Source organism: Manis javanica, chromosome 13 (genome assembly GCF_040802235.1).
Source record: "Manis javanica isolate MJ-LG chromosome 13, MJ_LKY, whole genome shotgun sequence".
Lineage (NCBI taxonomy): Eukaryota > Metazoa > Chordata > Mammalia > Pholidota > Manidae > Manis > Manis javanica.
In genome coordinates, this window is record NC_133168.1 from 93,206,298 (window position 1) to 93,221,726 (window position 15,429).

General features: G+C 53.6%; 1 protein-coding gene across 3 annotated transcripts; it reads left to right on the plus strand.

The window, feature by feature from the left end:
* Positions 1 to 568: 568 nt before the first annotated feature.
* On the plus strand, positions 569 to 10,856 carry FKBP8 (FKBP prolyl isomerase 8). 3 transcript variants are annotated; one of them, XM_037003794.2, is made up of 9 exons: positions 569 to 706; positions 1,990 to 2,309; positions 4,432 to 4,601; positions 4,725 to 4,813; positions 5,118 to 5,338; positions 5,968 to 6,140; positions 9,175 to 9,252; positions 9,750 to 9,881; positions 10,318 to 10,856. In XM_037003794.2, exons 2-9 carry the CDS (start codon positions 2,015 to 2,017, stop codon positions 10,402 to 10,404), a joined length of 1,245 nt encoding a protein of 414 aa, XP_036859689.1. In that variant the 5' UTR covers positions 569 to 706; positions 1,990 to 2,014; the 3' UTR covers positions 10,405 to 10,856. The 3 variants fall into 3 exon arrangements, with proteins under 3 accessions (XP_036859689.1, XP_036859690.1, XP_017529990.1); XM_037003795.2 differs by having other exon boundaries at positions 5,121 to 5,338; XM_017674501.3 differs by lacking the exon at positions 569 to 706 and adding an exon at positions 835 to 952.
* The last annotated feature ends 4,573 nt before the right edge of the window (positions 10,857 to 15,429 follow it).

Genomic DNA, 15,429 nt, shown 5'->3' on the forward strand with positions numbered 1-15,429 from the left:
CAAGATCCATAAAACCCCGTCTAATCGATCCCGTCACCTTCTCACAGCTCCTTATCATCCTACAGCAGACTACAGGGAGACCTCCCAGCGGCCACGCTTGCTCAGTCGGTCACCTAGCCCTAATTGAGCTCCTCCTGTATGCACTAGGCACCCTTCTGGGGATTAGACAGACCACGCGGGGTGTGGGGGTTGTATGTACCCTCGTGCACGTCGCTCCCTACTTGGGCTTTGGGTCCAAGTCTGTGACTAGGGCGTCAGGGCGAAGTGCCCGAGCTGCCCTAACCGTCATGCCTGAATTCCTTAAGGAAATACCATTCAGCGCTGTTCTCCAAACAGCCCCCGAGGTGAGAGTGCGTGGATGGAGGTGCTTATCCCCATTTCGCAGATGAGAAGCGGTGAGTTGCGCCAGTTTGCGCAAGCTCACCGGCTAATAGGACTCGACTCCAGACTCCCCCGCCCCTGCCGGATGGCACTGCGGCCTTTGCCCCTTTAAGAACGCTCCGGGAATACAAGCAGGAAGGGGGCGGTGCCGAGCCCGAGACAGATGTGCGCACGGGCCAATGGGCGCTGCAGTCTCGGCGGCGGCTGCAAATAGGCGCGGTGGGGGCGGTGCCGGGCGCGCAAGCCTAGTTCCAGAGGCGCGGCGGCCACGGCTGGGGGTGGGGAGGGGGGCGCAGGACCCCAGGCGGGGGTCCCGGAGCCGGAGGCACGTGTCCCGGGTCGCCGGCGGGGTTCCGCCGGCCGGTGGCGCTGCCTGGCCCTGCGTTGGCCTAGGGGCCGACGCGGCGGGGGCTGCGGCCGATGGGCGGGGCGAAGGGCCGCGGGGGAGGAGAGCCCGGGGGCGCCGGGGTCGGAGTGCCAGAGGGGGCGCGGCCGTGTGTAGGGGCCACGGGGGTCCGAGGGGAGCAGGTGGCGCTGCCAGCAGAGACTTGCAGGGCCGGCGGCGCCCGCGGTTTGTGGGGAGTCGGGTGCCCCAAACTGGTGGCGTCAAACTGGCGTGGGGCGTTGGGGGCCTGGATGGGAGGTTGACGGAGGGCCAGGGCTGGGCGGTGGGGTGACGGCATGTGGAGGGCAGAGGGTGTTAGGGGATCGGGAGCGGGGCGTCTAGGGACACCGGGGTGTTTACGGGGCGACGAAGTTGGTCCCTGCTGGGGGCGGTTGGGGGAGATGGGGGAGGGCGGTTTATGAGAGCGCAGGGGATTGTGGGGATAAGAGCTGGAAGGGTCTCAGAAAATGGGGCCGGATCCCTGAAGGAGCAGGCAGGTGAGGGCTGGGGGGAATGCAGTAAGGCTCTACCACCTCCGAGCCTGGGGGAGGGGAGCAGTTCTTGATGACCCAGGGGAGAGGCTGTAGTAGGTGGTGGGGGTCTCGACCACTTATGTAGAGGAGGCTTCTTCCAGAGGGTGGTTGGGAGGCCTGAGTAGAGAAGGTTCCCAAGGAAGGGTTTGGGTCAGGGTCCCTGGTTTTGGGGGGTGAAAAACTGGTTCAGGGTATGGAAGGAAAAGGCTGGGTGGCTCCTCTTAGGAGTAGAGGAAGCTGGAGGTGGGGAGTCCTGGTAAAGATTCAGTTTCCTTTCCCTTAGGCTTTAAAGATAACCTCCCTGAGAACTCGGGGGCTATCCTCCCTAAAATAATCCCAGTTCCCCCTCTGAGCATTTAATCAGATAAAGCCCTGGGTCCAAACTCTACCCCTGTGTTTGGCTTGCTCAGCGATCTTGGGCCAAATGGTTTTGCCCCTCTGGGCCTCAGTTTCTTTTTCTGCAAAATGTGGGGGATGCTCCCTATTTCCTGAGAAATTAGCTCTATTAATAGCTATCACTCTTTGAGCCTGATGCCCAGGGTCTGGTGGCATGGTTGTTAATCCTGGGGACAAGCAGGGTTGTTGCTCTGAAGCTTAGAGCATCAGAGTCACAAAGCAAGTGATTGCCAGTGTGGTGAATGGATGCAAGGCCCGGTAGGATTCTGACTCCCATCCGTTACCCCCAACCAGGGCCAATTCCCGTCCCCCCAGCAGCATGGCATCCTGTGCTGAGCCCTCTGCTATGGGCCCTGAGCCCACTGCCCTGCCGCCTGCTGGGGTCCCACCGCTTGAAGACTTCGAGGTGCTGGATGGGGTGGAAGACGCAGAGGGTGAGGAGGAAGAGGAGGAGGAGGAGGAGGACCTGAGTGAGCTGCCACCACTTGAGGACCTGGGGCAGCCCCCACTGGAGGAGGCTGAGCCGCCTGGGGCCCTGGCCCGAGAGTTCCTGGCTGCCATGGAGCCCGAGCCGGAGCCTGCCCCAGCCCCAGATGAGTGGCTGGACATCCTGGGTAAGGAGCAGGGGTGGCTCGGGGTGACCCACAGGGCCTAGACAGCTCAGGTTCAGGAGTAACCTTGGCCCAGGCCCTCTCCTTCCCTGAGCCTCATTTCCCATCGCTGCTGTGAAGGAGTTTGGAAGTAAATTGTGGTAACCACAGGCCACAGGCAACTGCTTTGAGATACTTCATGTTCATTGTCTCGCATGTGCCTTAATAATTCTGTTTCTCAAAGCTGCACACCGCAGCTCAGAGAGGCTGAGTCACCTGCCCAGGACCACACAGCCAGCATGCCAGCTACCAGCAGGTCCCAACCCCCACTGCTTTTCTTGCCATTTGTGTGACAAATGCCCCTGAAAAATGTGTCCTGAGGTCACATAGATCTAGAGAACATCCCATTTTGCTCATCCATTTGTTTTGCAGTATTTATTAGTGTTTGAATCGCTCAGAGAGGTCCTCCAGGGAAGAAACTAGGAGAATTCAAATGCATGACCCCCACCCATGTACCCCTTCACAGCTAGGTGAAACATATTGCTACTAATTCTGATATCTAACATGCTAAATGATGCTAGTTCCACAGAGGTAACAGTAAAAAAATCATTACTTCTGTTAATACTAAATAGTAGTAAAGCAGTAGTATCAAATAATAGTGACACTGATACAACAGAATTGTGTTGCTGATACCATCCCCACTGAGACATTGGTAAAATGTTTCTGCTTCTGAAAATCACACTAGGTAATTTACTGAGTACTAGTTCTGCACCAAGTCTGTGTATCATCATATTTTATCCTCACAACAAGCCTGTGATGTCATTTCTATCATATCCCTGTTTTAAAGGTGGGGAAACTGAGGCTCAGAAAGGCAGAGGCACTTACCCAACATCACACAGCCTCCTTGGGTATATTAGAGTTTGAGAGGCTCCTTCCAGCTGATACTAAGGGCTGTCCTGCTCCCCTTCTGAGCATGAGGCTGGCTCTGTCCATTTATATTTGAACCAGCCACTTTCTGAGGTCAGAATTTGGGCTTCTAGACAAGGAAACTGAGGCCTTTAGAGGGGACTGATTTGCCCAGAGTTCATCCTGATGAGAGGCAGTGTCTGTTTGTGATCCAGGGGCCCCTTGGGATCCAGTAGATCACTGGTTCTCGGACTGGATGTGGGAACCTGTCTGGGAGCAGCACAGAAATTTGGAACATTCTAGAATATTCCAGAACATGAATAGGTACCTCCCTGCCCCTGCCCTTCATAGTAGGGTCCGCTCAGACCTGTGGTATATTCCAGAGCAGTGGAATATTACAGAACACAGGTACATGTTGGAACGTGGGTGACATCAGGTGATGTCAGCTTGACTTGCCCCACAGGAGTAAGCCCTTGGCTGTCCTAGCAGTTGCTGTGGGATGACAGTGGGTGTCGTCATTGTAAAGGCTCCTTGGGTGAATTCTGAGGGCCTGGGCCTTGTGCCTGGCTCTCAGTAGGTGGCTGGCTATAGCTGTTTGGCCTTTCATGCTATCTCTTGGCTTATGGAGGGAAATACAGTGGTCCCCTCCCATGGGGGCATCTTGGGCTACTTTTACAGGCCCTTTGGCTTTATTTAACTTGTAAATTCGGCAACATGGTGCTTTGGCTTTGGTAGGGACACATCCTGGTGTTACAGGCACTCTGCTAAGCAAACTGCTTGCTGGGTATCATTTCACAGCTGGGTAAATCAAGGCCCAAATGTCACAAGGCTGGGATTGAAATCGGGAGGGAGAGGCAGGTGGCTCCGAGTCTCTTTGCTGGGATCCCTGTCACCCTTCCTGAACTGGGCAGGAAGACATTTCTCAACCGGTTGCCCTCCCTAAGCCTTGATTTTCCTAAGGTAAAGGTCAGACCGGCCAGTGTTCACTGAGCCCGTCCCTGGAACCAGCCAGCATCACCCCCCAAATCCATCCTTCCATGCCTAGTATCTAGCCATGGATGCTGAGGCTCCGAGGCTGGGGTCACCTGCCTAGGAAGTGACAGAGCAGCCACTTGAAGCTCAGTTTGTGCCTTGTTGCTGGGCCACCCCCGGGACTTGGGTAGCTGGGCAGGGATGCTTGGGGAGTAGGTGCCTACCTGAGCCACCCAGTGACAGGCTGCTTGTCTCTGGTCCCTGGCAGGAAACGGGCTGTTGAGGAAGAAGACATTGGTCCCGGGTCTGCCTGGCTCAAGCCTCCCGGCCCAGGGCCAGGTGGTCACTGTGCAACTGCAGACATCGCTGGAAAACGGCACGCGGGTTCAGGAGGAATCTGAGCTGGTATTCACGCTGGGTGACTGCGATGTCATCCAGGTAGGAGCAGGGGTGGAGTGGTTCTGGCAGAGCAGTGGGACGGTGGGGGGTGGGGCAGGGTGCAGACATGGCGCCAGTCACTCTGTACCTGGGCCTGACCCCCTCCTGTCCCCTGACTCCCAGGCGCTGGATCTCAGTGTCCCACTCATGGAAGTGGGGGAGACAGCTATGGTCACTGCTGACTCCAAGTACTGCTATGGCCCCCAAGGCAGGTGAGAAGTTGCCACCAGCTCAGCCGGATCTGGGAGGAGGGTGGATGGATGCTCCCCTCATCTCGACAGTCTGCCTGCCCATTCTATAGGAAAGGAAAGTCAGGGAAGGGAACTCACTCAACAAGTCACATAATTTGAGGGTGGCAAGAATTACTTACCTCATGCTTTACTGAGGAGGACCTGATGGTCAGGCCAGCTCCAAGACTTGAGCCCTTTCCTGCCTGCTCCTAAGTGACCCTAGTATTCCTGGGGTTCAGTCATGGTGGCCGCCGGGTCTGAGTGCTACTCCTGCCCCACCCCCCAGCAGGAGCCCATACATCCCCCCGCACGCGGCCCTGTGCCTAGAGGTGACCCTGAAGACTGCTGTGGACGGGCCTGACCTGGAGATGCTCACAGGGCAGGAGCGTGTGGCCCTGGCCAACAGGAAGCGGGAGTGTGGCAATGCCCACTACCAGCGGGCAGACTTTGTGTTGGCCGCCAACTCCTACGACCTCGCCATCAAGGCCATCACCTCCAGCGCCAAAGGTTACTGCCAGGTCAAACCCCACCACCTCCCCTGCAAAGGCATCCTCTAGTGCTAGAAATCTCAAGCCACAGAGGGCTGCAGACTCAGAATGTTCTAGAATATTCCAGATACACAACCATCCCTAACCTTTAGGCCAAGGTCCACTCCAGGCTTGTGTAGCCCAGATCAATGGGATATTGCAGGATGTTCACAGGGAGGTGTGGGAAGACTGCCAGCAGTGTCGATCCATGTGCCTTGTGGTTCGGCCGTCCCTTTGCTTAGGCTCCATTTTGTAAACTCTTCAGGAGCACCTCAGAAACTCTTCAGGTACTGGTCTTGGTCTGTGTTAGAGGTGGGGGAACAGGCCATCAAGAGGCTTGAGGTCCCCTGAAGCACAGGTGGTGGAAGTTCCAGTACCATGAGCTCAGAACAGCCCCGTGTGCTGTGACTGGGCCACTCAGAGACTTACCCCCCCAGCACCTGATCCCCTCCATCACCAGGTGCAGAAGGGGTGCGCCTTGGCCTGGGTCACACAGTGGGTGCAGGGCATTTCCCCAAGGCAGAAAGTGGCCAGCCCTCTGCACATGCATGGTTGTGGGGGCTTGCGGCGTGACAACGGCTGCCATGCTTGAGCACTGTTCCCCCACAGTGGACATGACATTCGAGGAGGAGGAGCAGCTCCTGCAGCTGAAGGTAAAGTGTCTCAACAACCTGGCGGCCTCACAGCTGAAACTGGACCACTACCGCGCAGCCCTGCGCTCCTGCAGCCTTGTGCTTGAGCACCAGCCTGACAACATCAAGGCGCTCTTTCGCAAGGGCAAGGTGGGCTGCAGGCCTCAGGTGGGGGGACTCTAGATCGCGGGCAGGTGGGCAAGCTGGCTCCCCCTACCCCAGGCAGCAGGGCTGGCCCCGAACTGTGTATTTGAGAAGGGCATAGCTATCAGCCAGCCAAGCTCTGTTGAGTACAGGTGGGGAAACCAACACCCAGGCAGGTGCAGGGTACATCCCGGGTCATAGCAATTCATTGAGGCCAGACTCGAACTGCAGATCTTAGGTTCTCTCTGCTCCCCAATACTGCCCTATGGGTCATTGGTGACTGCTCCTTGTATATAATTCTCCATGGTTCCTCTTGCCCTCAGAGCAGAAGCTGCATTTTCATTGCACCCTTGGGGCTCTGAGCCATTTGGTCTTTTTCTCCTGCCATCATCTTCCACCTCTCCTCTTTTTATTTTATTTATTTATTTATTTATTTTATTTTGGTATCAATATACAATTACATGAGCAACATTGTGGTTATCAGATTTCCCCCCATCATCAAGTCCCCCCCACACACCCCATTACAGTCACTGTCCATCAGCGTAGTGAGATGCTATAGAGTCACTACTTGTCTTCTCTGTGCTACACTGTCTTCCCCGTGCACCCCCCTATGTTATGTGTACTAATCGTAATACCCCTTATTCCCCTTCTCCCTCCCTTTCCACCCCACCTCCCCCAGTCCCTTTCCCTTTGGCAACTTAGTCCATTTTTGGGTTCTGTGAATCTCTGCTGTTTTGTTCCTTCAGTTTTTCTTTGTTCTTATGCTCCACAGATGAGTGAAATCATTTGGTACTTGTCTCTCTCCTACTGGCTTATTTCACTGAGCATAATACCCTCTAGCTCCATCCATGTTGTTGCAAATGGTAGGATTTGTTTTCTTCTTATGGCTGCATAATATTCCATTGTGTATATGCACCACATCTTCTTTATCCATTCATCTACTGAGGAACACTTAGGTTGCTTCCATTTCTTGGCTATTGTAAATAGTGCTGCTATAGACATAGGGGTGCATCTGTCTTTTTCAAACTGGATAGGGTAAATTCCTAGGAGTGGAATTCCTGGGTCAAACGGTATTTCTATTTTTAGTTTTTTGAGGAACTTCCATACTGCTTTCCACAATGGTTGAACTAGCTTACATTCCCACCAGCAGTGTAGGAGGGTTCCCCTTTCCCCGCATCCTCGCCAGCATGTGTTGTTTCTATTCTTTTCTGTGTTGGCCATCCTAAGTGGCGTGAGGGGATACTTCCACCTCTCCTCTTGCTTCTCTCCATCCTGCTCAGCTTCCTCACTGCTTGCTGTCCACCCCCCCACCTCAGTACCTTTGCACAGGTTATGCCATCTGCCTGAGACATCCCTACCCCAGGTTGCCCCCCATGGGGCCCTTCTTTGCCTCCTGCAGGCCTTTGTTCTGATGTCACTTCCTTGGGAAGCCCTCCCTGCCACTCCTGCCTTGTCTTTGTGTTTCCCATGTTGCCATCAGCACAGATAGCTGTCTTGCTTCTCATCTGTTTCTCATACTGAAAGGTGGGACTTTTGTCTTACTCAGCTAACTCTTAACCCTGCAAACAGGGCCTGGTACACAGCAGGTGCTCAGTAAGTGCTGGTGGAACATAGGCATGAATTTGACCTGTGCAGACTATTTGCTTTCACCCCTACCCCTGTTCATCCCCACCCTGTATATGTGTGTTTGGGGGACTTGCAGCACTTTTTAGTAGTAAATTGAAGAAACCGAGGTACAAGTAAATGCTGGGTCACCTGGTGTGTTTGTGAGGGGCTTGAGTAGGGCCTCCCTCCAGCCAGCACTTTTTTTAAAAATTAAGGTATTATTGATATATAATCTTATGAAGGTTTCACATGGGCAACATTATGGTTGCAACATTCACCCACATTATCAAATACCCCGACCCCACTGCAGTCACTGTCCACCAGCGTAGTAAGGTGCTGTAGAGTCACTACTTGTCTTCTCCGTGCTGTACTGCCTTCCCCATGACCTGCCTATATTGTGAGTGCTGATTATAGTGCCCCTTAATCCCCTTCCCCCTCCCTCCCCACCCACCCTCTCCAACCCCTCCCCTTTGGTAACTGCTGGTCTCTTCTTGGGTTGTGAGTCTGCTGCTGTTTTGTTCCTTCAGTTTTGCTTTGTTGTTATACTCCCCAAATGAGGGAAATCATTTGGTACTTGTCTTTCTCTGCCTGGCTTATTTCACTGAGCATAATACCCTCCAGCTCCATCCATGTTATTGCAAATGGTAGGATTTGTTTACTTTTATGTCCAGCCAGCACTTTTTAAGCACCTGATGTATGTAAAAGATATTATCCCTTTCTTCAGGGATTTATAATCCTCATGAGGGCAATGGAACTGTCTGCTTATGTAGCCTCACACATTTGACTCTGCTGGTTGATGGTGATGGAAATGTACTCAAAATAGATTCAAGCAAAAGGAGGAATTGACAGCTTGTGGAACTGCTGGTCAGGGCGGTGGCTTCAGGCATGGCTGGATCCAGGCATTAGCAAAGTTGTGGGGATGCTGTGTCCGTCTGCTGTGGATTTTCCTCTCAGGCATGCTTCTCTCTCAGGGCGACCAAGATGTTCTCTCCTGCCCCCCACAAAAAAAGCTCCAGGCTTCCATCCCCATTTAGCAGTCAACCTCCCTGTGATACCAGCATAGCAGGCTGGATCCCATTGGCTGGCTTGAGTCACATGCCTGGCTCTGACTCATTCATTGTGGCCAGAGTTTTGGAGACATCCCCTTGGCTTCTTCAGCTGGCCGAGGTGGCAAGGGAAGAGCAGTGAGGCGAGCTGCCCATTCTCCTGCATGGACCAAGACAGGCACATAGGGACGGAGCAGACTGTGGGGACAGCACCAAGCCTCATGGGGTGCCTGTGTAGTCTGAGGGTGCAGGGGAGCTGTATGAGGGTGGCTGGACCCCTAGGGCAGTTGTTGGAGATAGATATGGGACCAGTCAGGGTGGCTTTCCTGCCTGAAGGAGAGCATGGCTCGGTGTGGTTCCAGAGTGATGCCGCCTACTCCCTCCCTCAGGTGCTGGCCCAGCAGGGCGAGTACAGTGAGGCCATCATCATCCTGAGGGCGGCCCTGAAGCTGGAACCTTCCAACAAGGTGAGCAGAGCAGGGGTGCCTTGGGGACCTGCCCTGCCAGCCTGTCTGGGAAATCCCTCCTGTGATCTGGCCCTTGTCTTTCTTGCTGTGACTCTCTCTGTGGTGTTCCTACTTGGGCAGTAGCAGGAGGTGAGTGGCTGAAGGGCCCGTCAGTTTGCTGAGACCCTCATGACCCCCGCATAGGTGGTCTAGGCTCACCGCCACCCCACCAGGGGCCCCAGAGACTGAGAGTGCCACCACCTGGTCCAGTGTCAGTGGCCTCCGCTTTCCTCCCAGAACCTTCATCTTTCCTGGCCGCCTTGTGTTCTGCCCCATCTTTTGGCTCCTTAGGGGGATGGAGACAGCACCACTTTCCTGATGCCCAGAGAGGGACTGGCGGAACCCCCATTGGTCTCAGCCCCAAAGCAACCCAAGGCCTCAGCAAGAGCACCAGCAGTGATGGTCAGGTTGGCTGTCTGCATGCATGCTCTTAGTCCAGCTGGCACTGCCTCTTGCAGACAATCCAGACAGAGCTCTCAAAACTGATGAAGAAGTATGCAGCCCAGAGGAACACAGAGACCACCCTGTACCGGAAAATGCTGGGCAACCCCAGCCGGCTGCCTGCCAAGTGTCCCGGCAAGGGTGCCTGGGTGAGCTGGGGCTGATAGGCACAGGGCAGCTCCCAGAGAAGGGCCAGGGACTGTGGGAAGGGTACACCATGCTGGGGGAGTTTTCTTCATCTTGCAAGCATTGATGTCCTCATAAACTGGGCTGAACTACAATGCTGGGGACACGAGAAGACCCAGCCCTGTGTGATCAGGGCTAGAACAGAAGATGGAATACAGTCTGGAGGGCTCAGAGTAGGAAATGATCATTCTTGCAGAAGAAATGGGAAGTGTCCCAGAGGAAGGGACATTTGGCTTGAGTTTTGAAGCATGAATAGGAGTTTGCCAGGAGGCAGGAAAGGCATTGTCAGGCTGTGGTTTGCTGGGAGGTGTGTTTGGACCATACTGGTAGCTGAGACCTAAGACATCAAATCAGTCTTGACTGCTCACCAGCCCCTTCATCTCTCCCCTTTATCCACAGTCTATCCCATGGAAGTGGCTGTTTGGGGCAACTGCCATTGCCCTGGGGGGCGTGGCTCTCTCTGTGGTCATCGCTGCCAGGAACTGACCACCCAGATGGCTGCCACCCTCTCCACACACCATGGACCCCACCCCATGCTCCCTAACTCCCCCAGACTCCCTGTCCACTGCTCTCTCTGGCCTAGGCCCCTCCTCTGGGGTGGGGGCAGTGAGGTTTGGGGTTCACATGGCCCAGTGAGCAAGAGGGACTAAGGCCCTGTAAGAGGAAAGTGAGGCAGGGCCCGGGCCCCACGTCCAGCCCAGAGGGAGGTGGCCCTCATTCCTCCAGACTCAATTCCTACCCGGACCTGACCCCACTGGGTTAGGTCTCAACAAAGGCCAGCCTCAGTTTCTCCTTCCCAACAGGCCTGGAGGCAGCCCTTCCCCAACCCAGTCCCTGTCCAAGCACCAACCCCTCCTGCCCCGCCTGCTGCCCTCCTTCCCTCCACCCCTCTCACCCCCACCCCCAACTTCAGTGAAATAAAGCCTTCCACCCCGCACTCTGCTGGCTCTGGGGCCTTCTTTCACTGTCACTTGGAGCCTGTGCCTGTGGCACAGCCAGGGCCATGCAGCACTATGGATGTGGCTGAGCCAGGACTATAGAGTGGGGGTGTCTCTTTTCCAGCCACAGTAGACCCACTTGATGGGGGGGGTGGACCTGAGGCCTGAAGAAGAGGGGCAATGTGTTCAGGGCACCCAGCCATGCTTGTTAGCCCACCTCTTGTGTGTTGTCTCATCTGAAAATGGGGACCCTGATGGGACCTAACTGGGGACTGCACTGAGACCTCACCTACCATAGGGATCTGGCTGTGCAGTGAGCTGACAGCCCTGTGTTTGGGCAGTAGCATGGTCGGTGCAAAGGCCCAGGGGCAGAATCAATCCTGGTGTGTTCAAGGTTGATAGGGACAGGTCAACAAAGTTCCACCCTGCAGGGCCTCAGGGGCTATGGGGAGGGTTGCGGTTGATTCTCAGTCTTGTTTTGTTTTCCCAACAACCCAGGGCTGTAGGAGTTTCTCCCCTAAATATTGCCCACCATCACAGCCAGGCCAGGCAGAGCAGCATTCAGGCCTCTTATCTGCCCAGCCCCCGAGGCCTGTCTCACTGCTTCATCCTGCCTCCAGGAAATGAGATCTCTGAAAATAAACCATCACAAGTTTCTGGCCTGCACCCATCCCCTAACAGCCCAGGAGGGGATGCCACCAATTATAGCCTCCCAGTAGAAGGTGGCTGTCAGGCCTTAAACCTGAATCTATGCTCTGCCTGCTCCAGGCCTCTGCCCTCCAGGCCACCTGGCTAACTTGGGGCACAAATCTAGGGATGGCTTAAGCTGTTTCTTCTCCCTACCAATCTTCCCCCTTAGGCTTCTACCTTGGCCTCAGAAAGGAGGGGTGCTTCAGGACAAGTGCTGAATGGGGGCTGTAGTTTAGCCAGACTCTGAGAGCCTGCATGCCAGAAAGGATATCCCCTCTTTCTTCAGTCCTGCCAACTGCAGGCCATGAAGCTGGCCTGAGTGGTGGTCAGCAGGAGCGTGGGCTTCCCGCAGTGACTTCTGACCTGGGTGTGAGGGTCGCCACTGTCATTCCCGGGTGCTGTCCATGTATTGGAGTAGCATTAATCCACTGAGTACCCATGGCAGCCTCATTCTGCCTCAATTTTAGTATTCCAAGGACAGATTCTCTGTCAGGTAGGCATATTTTTTTCACTGTGTGTGTTTTCATTTTCGTATCAGGGTCTTATATAGAGCAGATGTTTCAAATTTTGATGAAGCCCAGTTTATCAGTTTTTTCCTTCCATCCCATGTGCTTTTTGTCAGTAATTGCTGAACCCAGTTTGTAGAGGTTTTCCAGGTTTTCTTTTAAACAATTTATGGCTTTAGCTTTTACAAAGAGGTCTGCAATCTGTTTGGAGTTAACGTTTGTATGTGGTATGAAGTTGGGGATTGAGGTTCGGTTTTTTTACATATAGCTGTGCAGTTGTTCTAGAAACTGGTGGGGAAGACTCTCTTTTCCCTAGTGAGTTACTGTAGCAGTTTTGTCAAAAATCAGCTGACCACATGTGTGAATCTTTTCTGGACTATGCTCTGTGCTAAGGGTCTCTGTCTCCCCGTGGTGAGTCCCACACTGTCCCGAAGAGTAGTTTTTTAGTAACACTGGAGCTGGGCGAGGTGTGCCTCCCCGTTTGCTCCAAGGTTGCTTTGGTTGTACCCATTATTAGCTGAGAAGATTGAGGCTCAGGGAGGAAACAGCTCCTGCCCAGGGTCCCACCACCCAGAAGCAGCAGCAGTCTCAGGTCAGCCTGCCTCCAGAACCTGGGCTCTTGCCGCCCCCAGCCCTGGTTCTACACCTCCCTGCAAGTTTTGGTCAGAAGATGAGAGAAGATTTGAATTCCAAGGCCAGGATTATGAACTCCAGTATGTTTATTCTCTTGGTCATTCCATCCTCAATGGTCTGAACAGGGCAGGGCTGGGGAGCCAGGGTGTCCAGAACAAGGGGCATTGAAATTTGCTGCCCTTGGTGGCAGCAAATGGCACTCCTGGCATTGCCTTGGTACAAGGTGTGCTGGCTGGATGGTGCACGGTATGTTCAGAGGACAGTTAAAATGGATTTTTCTTTCATACCAAGACATGAATAATGCCTTCTGTGTACCCTGTCTTGGCTGTTGACTCAGGCTGGCCTACCCTTCAGGGGTGTGGCTCACAGAGGGCTATAAATTGGAAGTGAGCATGGTAGAATGAGTTTTGTGTGCATGTGAGAGTTCACATCTCCCAAGCATGAGGCATGCGTCTCTGCATGCCTCCATCTCATGTCATCCTTAAAGGACAACCTGGGGCTGATGGCTGGCCAGGGCCAGCCACTGGGGAACCACCAGTGTTCCTGAATACCTGTCCTATTTCTTCTCCTGGTGGAACTCACCTTCACTCCTTTCTGTACAGATGGGAGTGATTTCCCACCAGCTTTCAGGGATAAAGCTGCAGTGCAGGTCTGACTAATCAGAGCATCCCAGCCCTCTGGCCACAGTGACTGGCTTCCAGATGATCATGTGACCCACAGTGAGCCAACCAAAACCTTCCCTGAGACCCGCTGGAGCTATGGGGAAATAGGTGCCCTCTTCTCTCGGGGCTGCCGCTGAGCTGGTGGGACAACCGCCTAGCATGGCTGTGGTTATCTTTGCCTCCACAGAGATAGGGCCTGACTAGAGGGAGGGCTACCCAGAGCAGAGTTGAGAGAGAGAGAGACTAAGTCATGGTGTCAAGTGTCCCTGGAGTTTGTCATTTCTTCAATCTTTGAACCAGTGAATTGTTTTTGCTTGAGTCAAGCTGGGTATCTTTTACAGGAAATGGGCATTTAGAAAAGAGGGGGTCTGCCAGGTGATATATAAGTTTCTTTCTGTGGCCTGTCCATGTCTTGGTGGAGCCTTGCTGACTGGGCCAAGGACAGAAAGGAGGGATAATAAATGCTGTGGACAGACGGACAGATGGAAGGAAATTACCATGGAGGGGATCAACTGTGGAGTTTTCAGTCTCCTGAACATGGAAGTGTTTTAATGGACCCTGAAAATTTCCCAGAAGATAGAGCCAGCCCGCAGGCCACCTTTGAGGAAGGGTCCCATGGTAAGCCCTGCAAACCCTTCCCGGGTAACATCAAGCTTATCCTCTTTATTGCTCATGGTGAGGATGAGGCAGCTGACTCATGAGGCAACATGGTGGCTTGGGGGCCTTTGGAGCCCCACCTGATGTAGAATAGCAAAGAAACAACTTGGCAAGCCAGGCTCATCCAAACCCTGCGTACTCCCAAGAAAGGACTGGCCCTTCTTTGGCTCCTGGGAGGCTACCTGTAGGATCTTGGAATGTCCTGACTGATAAGAGTATCTTTGTTTACCTGAGACCTTGGACCACACCAGATAATCTAGACTAACAATATGATTTAGGGTGGAGGCTTTTGGCCAAAAGGTATCAGCTCGACTGTGCGGGATTGTCACCCTATGGAGACTGATGTCAACCCCATATCTGCATGACTGACTCCCCCTCCCCAATAAAACCTTTGGACAGCAAGGCTTGTGTGAGCTTCCCTAGTTGGCAATATTCTGTGCATGTTGTCACACATCATTGCTGGGAGAATCAAGCACTATCCATAACTGGAAGCTTGCACTTGGTTTCTCCTGGGGTCTTCCTTATGCACTTTTTTCCTTTGCCAATTTTAGACTGTATTCTTTGACTGTGATCAGCCATGGCTATGAATATAACAGCTTTTCTGAGTCCTGTGAGTCCTTCTAGCAAGTCAAACCTGAGGATCATCTTAGGGACCCCCACAATGTGTCTCCCACCCATCCTGAGAAGGGCTATGAGCCTCCTCATTGCATGAATGAGGCCAGGGGCCTCAAAAAGTGCCCAGTTAAGGGAGCAGTGGAGCACACGTAGGTCCCCAGGACTGCACGATGGCCCCCCCACCATGCAGAAAGGCCAGCTCCAAACTGAGTGTCCTTATGGATCCTCATGTTCCCTCTACTGCAAAACAGTATGTTTCAAAATCCCTAAGGCCCATTTGCTCTGACCCAGCAACTCAACTTGTAAGAAATTGTGAGATAGATGTGCAAAGATGCAGCTCCAAGGGCTGTGGGTTGCAAAATTTTAAGGGGTTCCTGGGGTTTCTCATCCTGCATCATCCCAGGACTGGGAATGAGGTGGATCTTCCATGATTATGTTGTTACTGGGCCCAGTTGACCTTAAGATATGGAGATAATTTGGGTGGGCCTGACCCTACTGGTTGCAGAAGAAGTGAGAGAGATTTGAACTAGGAGAGGGATTAGACCTGAGGGAGGCTCTCTGTTACTGAGATGGACGGGGCCATGTGGTCAGTGTTTGAGAGTGGCTCCCATCTGATAGCAAGGAAATGGGGACCTCAAACCTACAATTACCAGGAAATGAGTTCTGCCGACAACTCAAAGGAGCATGGATGCGGATCCTTCTTCAGTTGAACTTCTGGATGAGGACACAGCCCAGCTAACACCTTGATTGCAGCCTTATGAAGTCCAGTTAAAACACTCCAGCCTCTGATTCACAGAAACTGTGAGATAA

Bases quoted from the DNA above. Each gene is read 5' to 3' on its own strand.
- FKBP8 (XM_037003794.2), top strand. From the start codon at position 2,015: ATGGCATCCTGTGCTGAGCCCTCTGCTATGGGCCCTGAGCCCACTGCC. The intron at 2,310-4,431 runs GTAAGGAGCAGG...GGTCCCTGGCAG, and splicing joins TGAGTGGCTGGACATCCTGG to GAAACGGGCTGTTGAGGAAG. The intron at 6,141-9,174 runs GTGGGCTGCAGG...TCCCTCCCTCAG, and splicing joins CGCTCTTTCGCAAGGGCAAG to GTGCTGGCCCAGCAGGGCGA.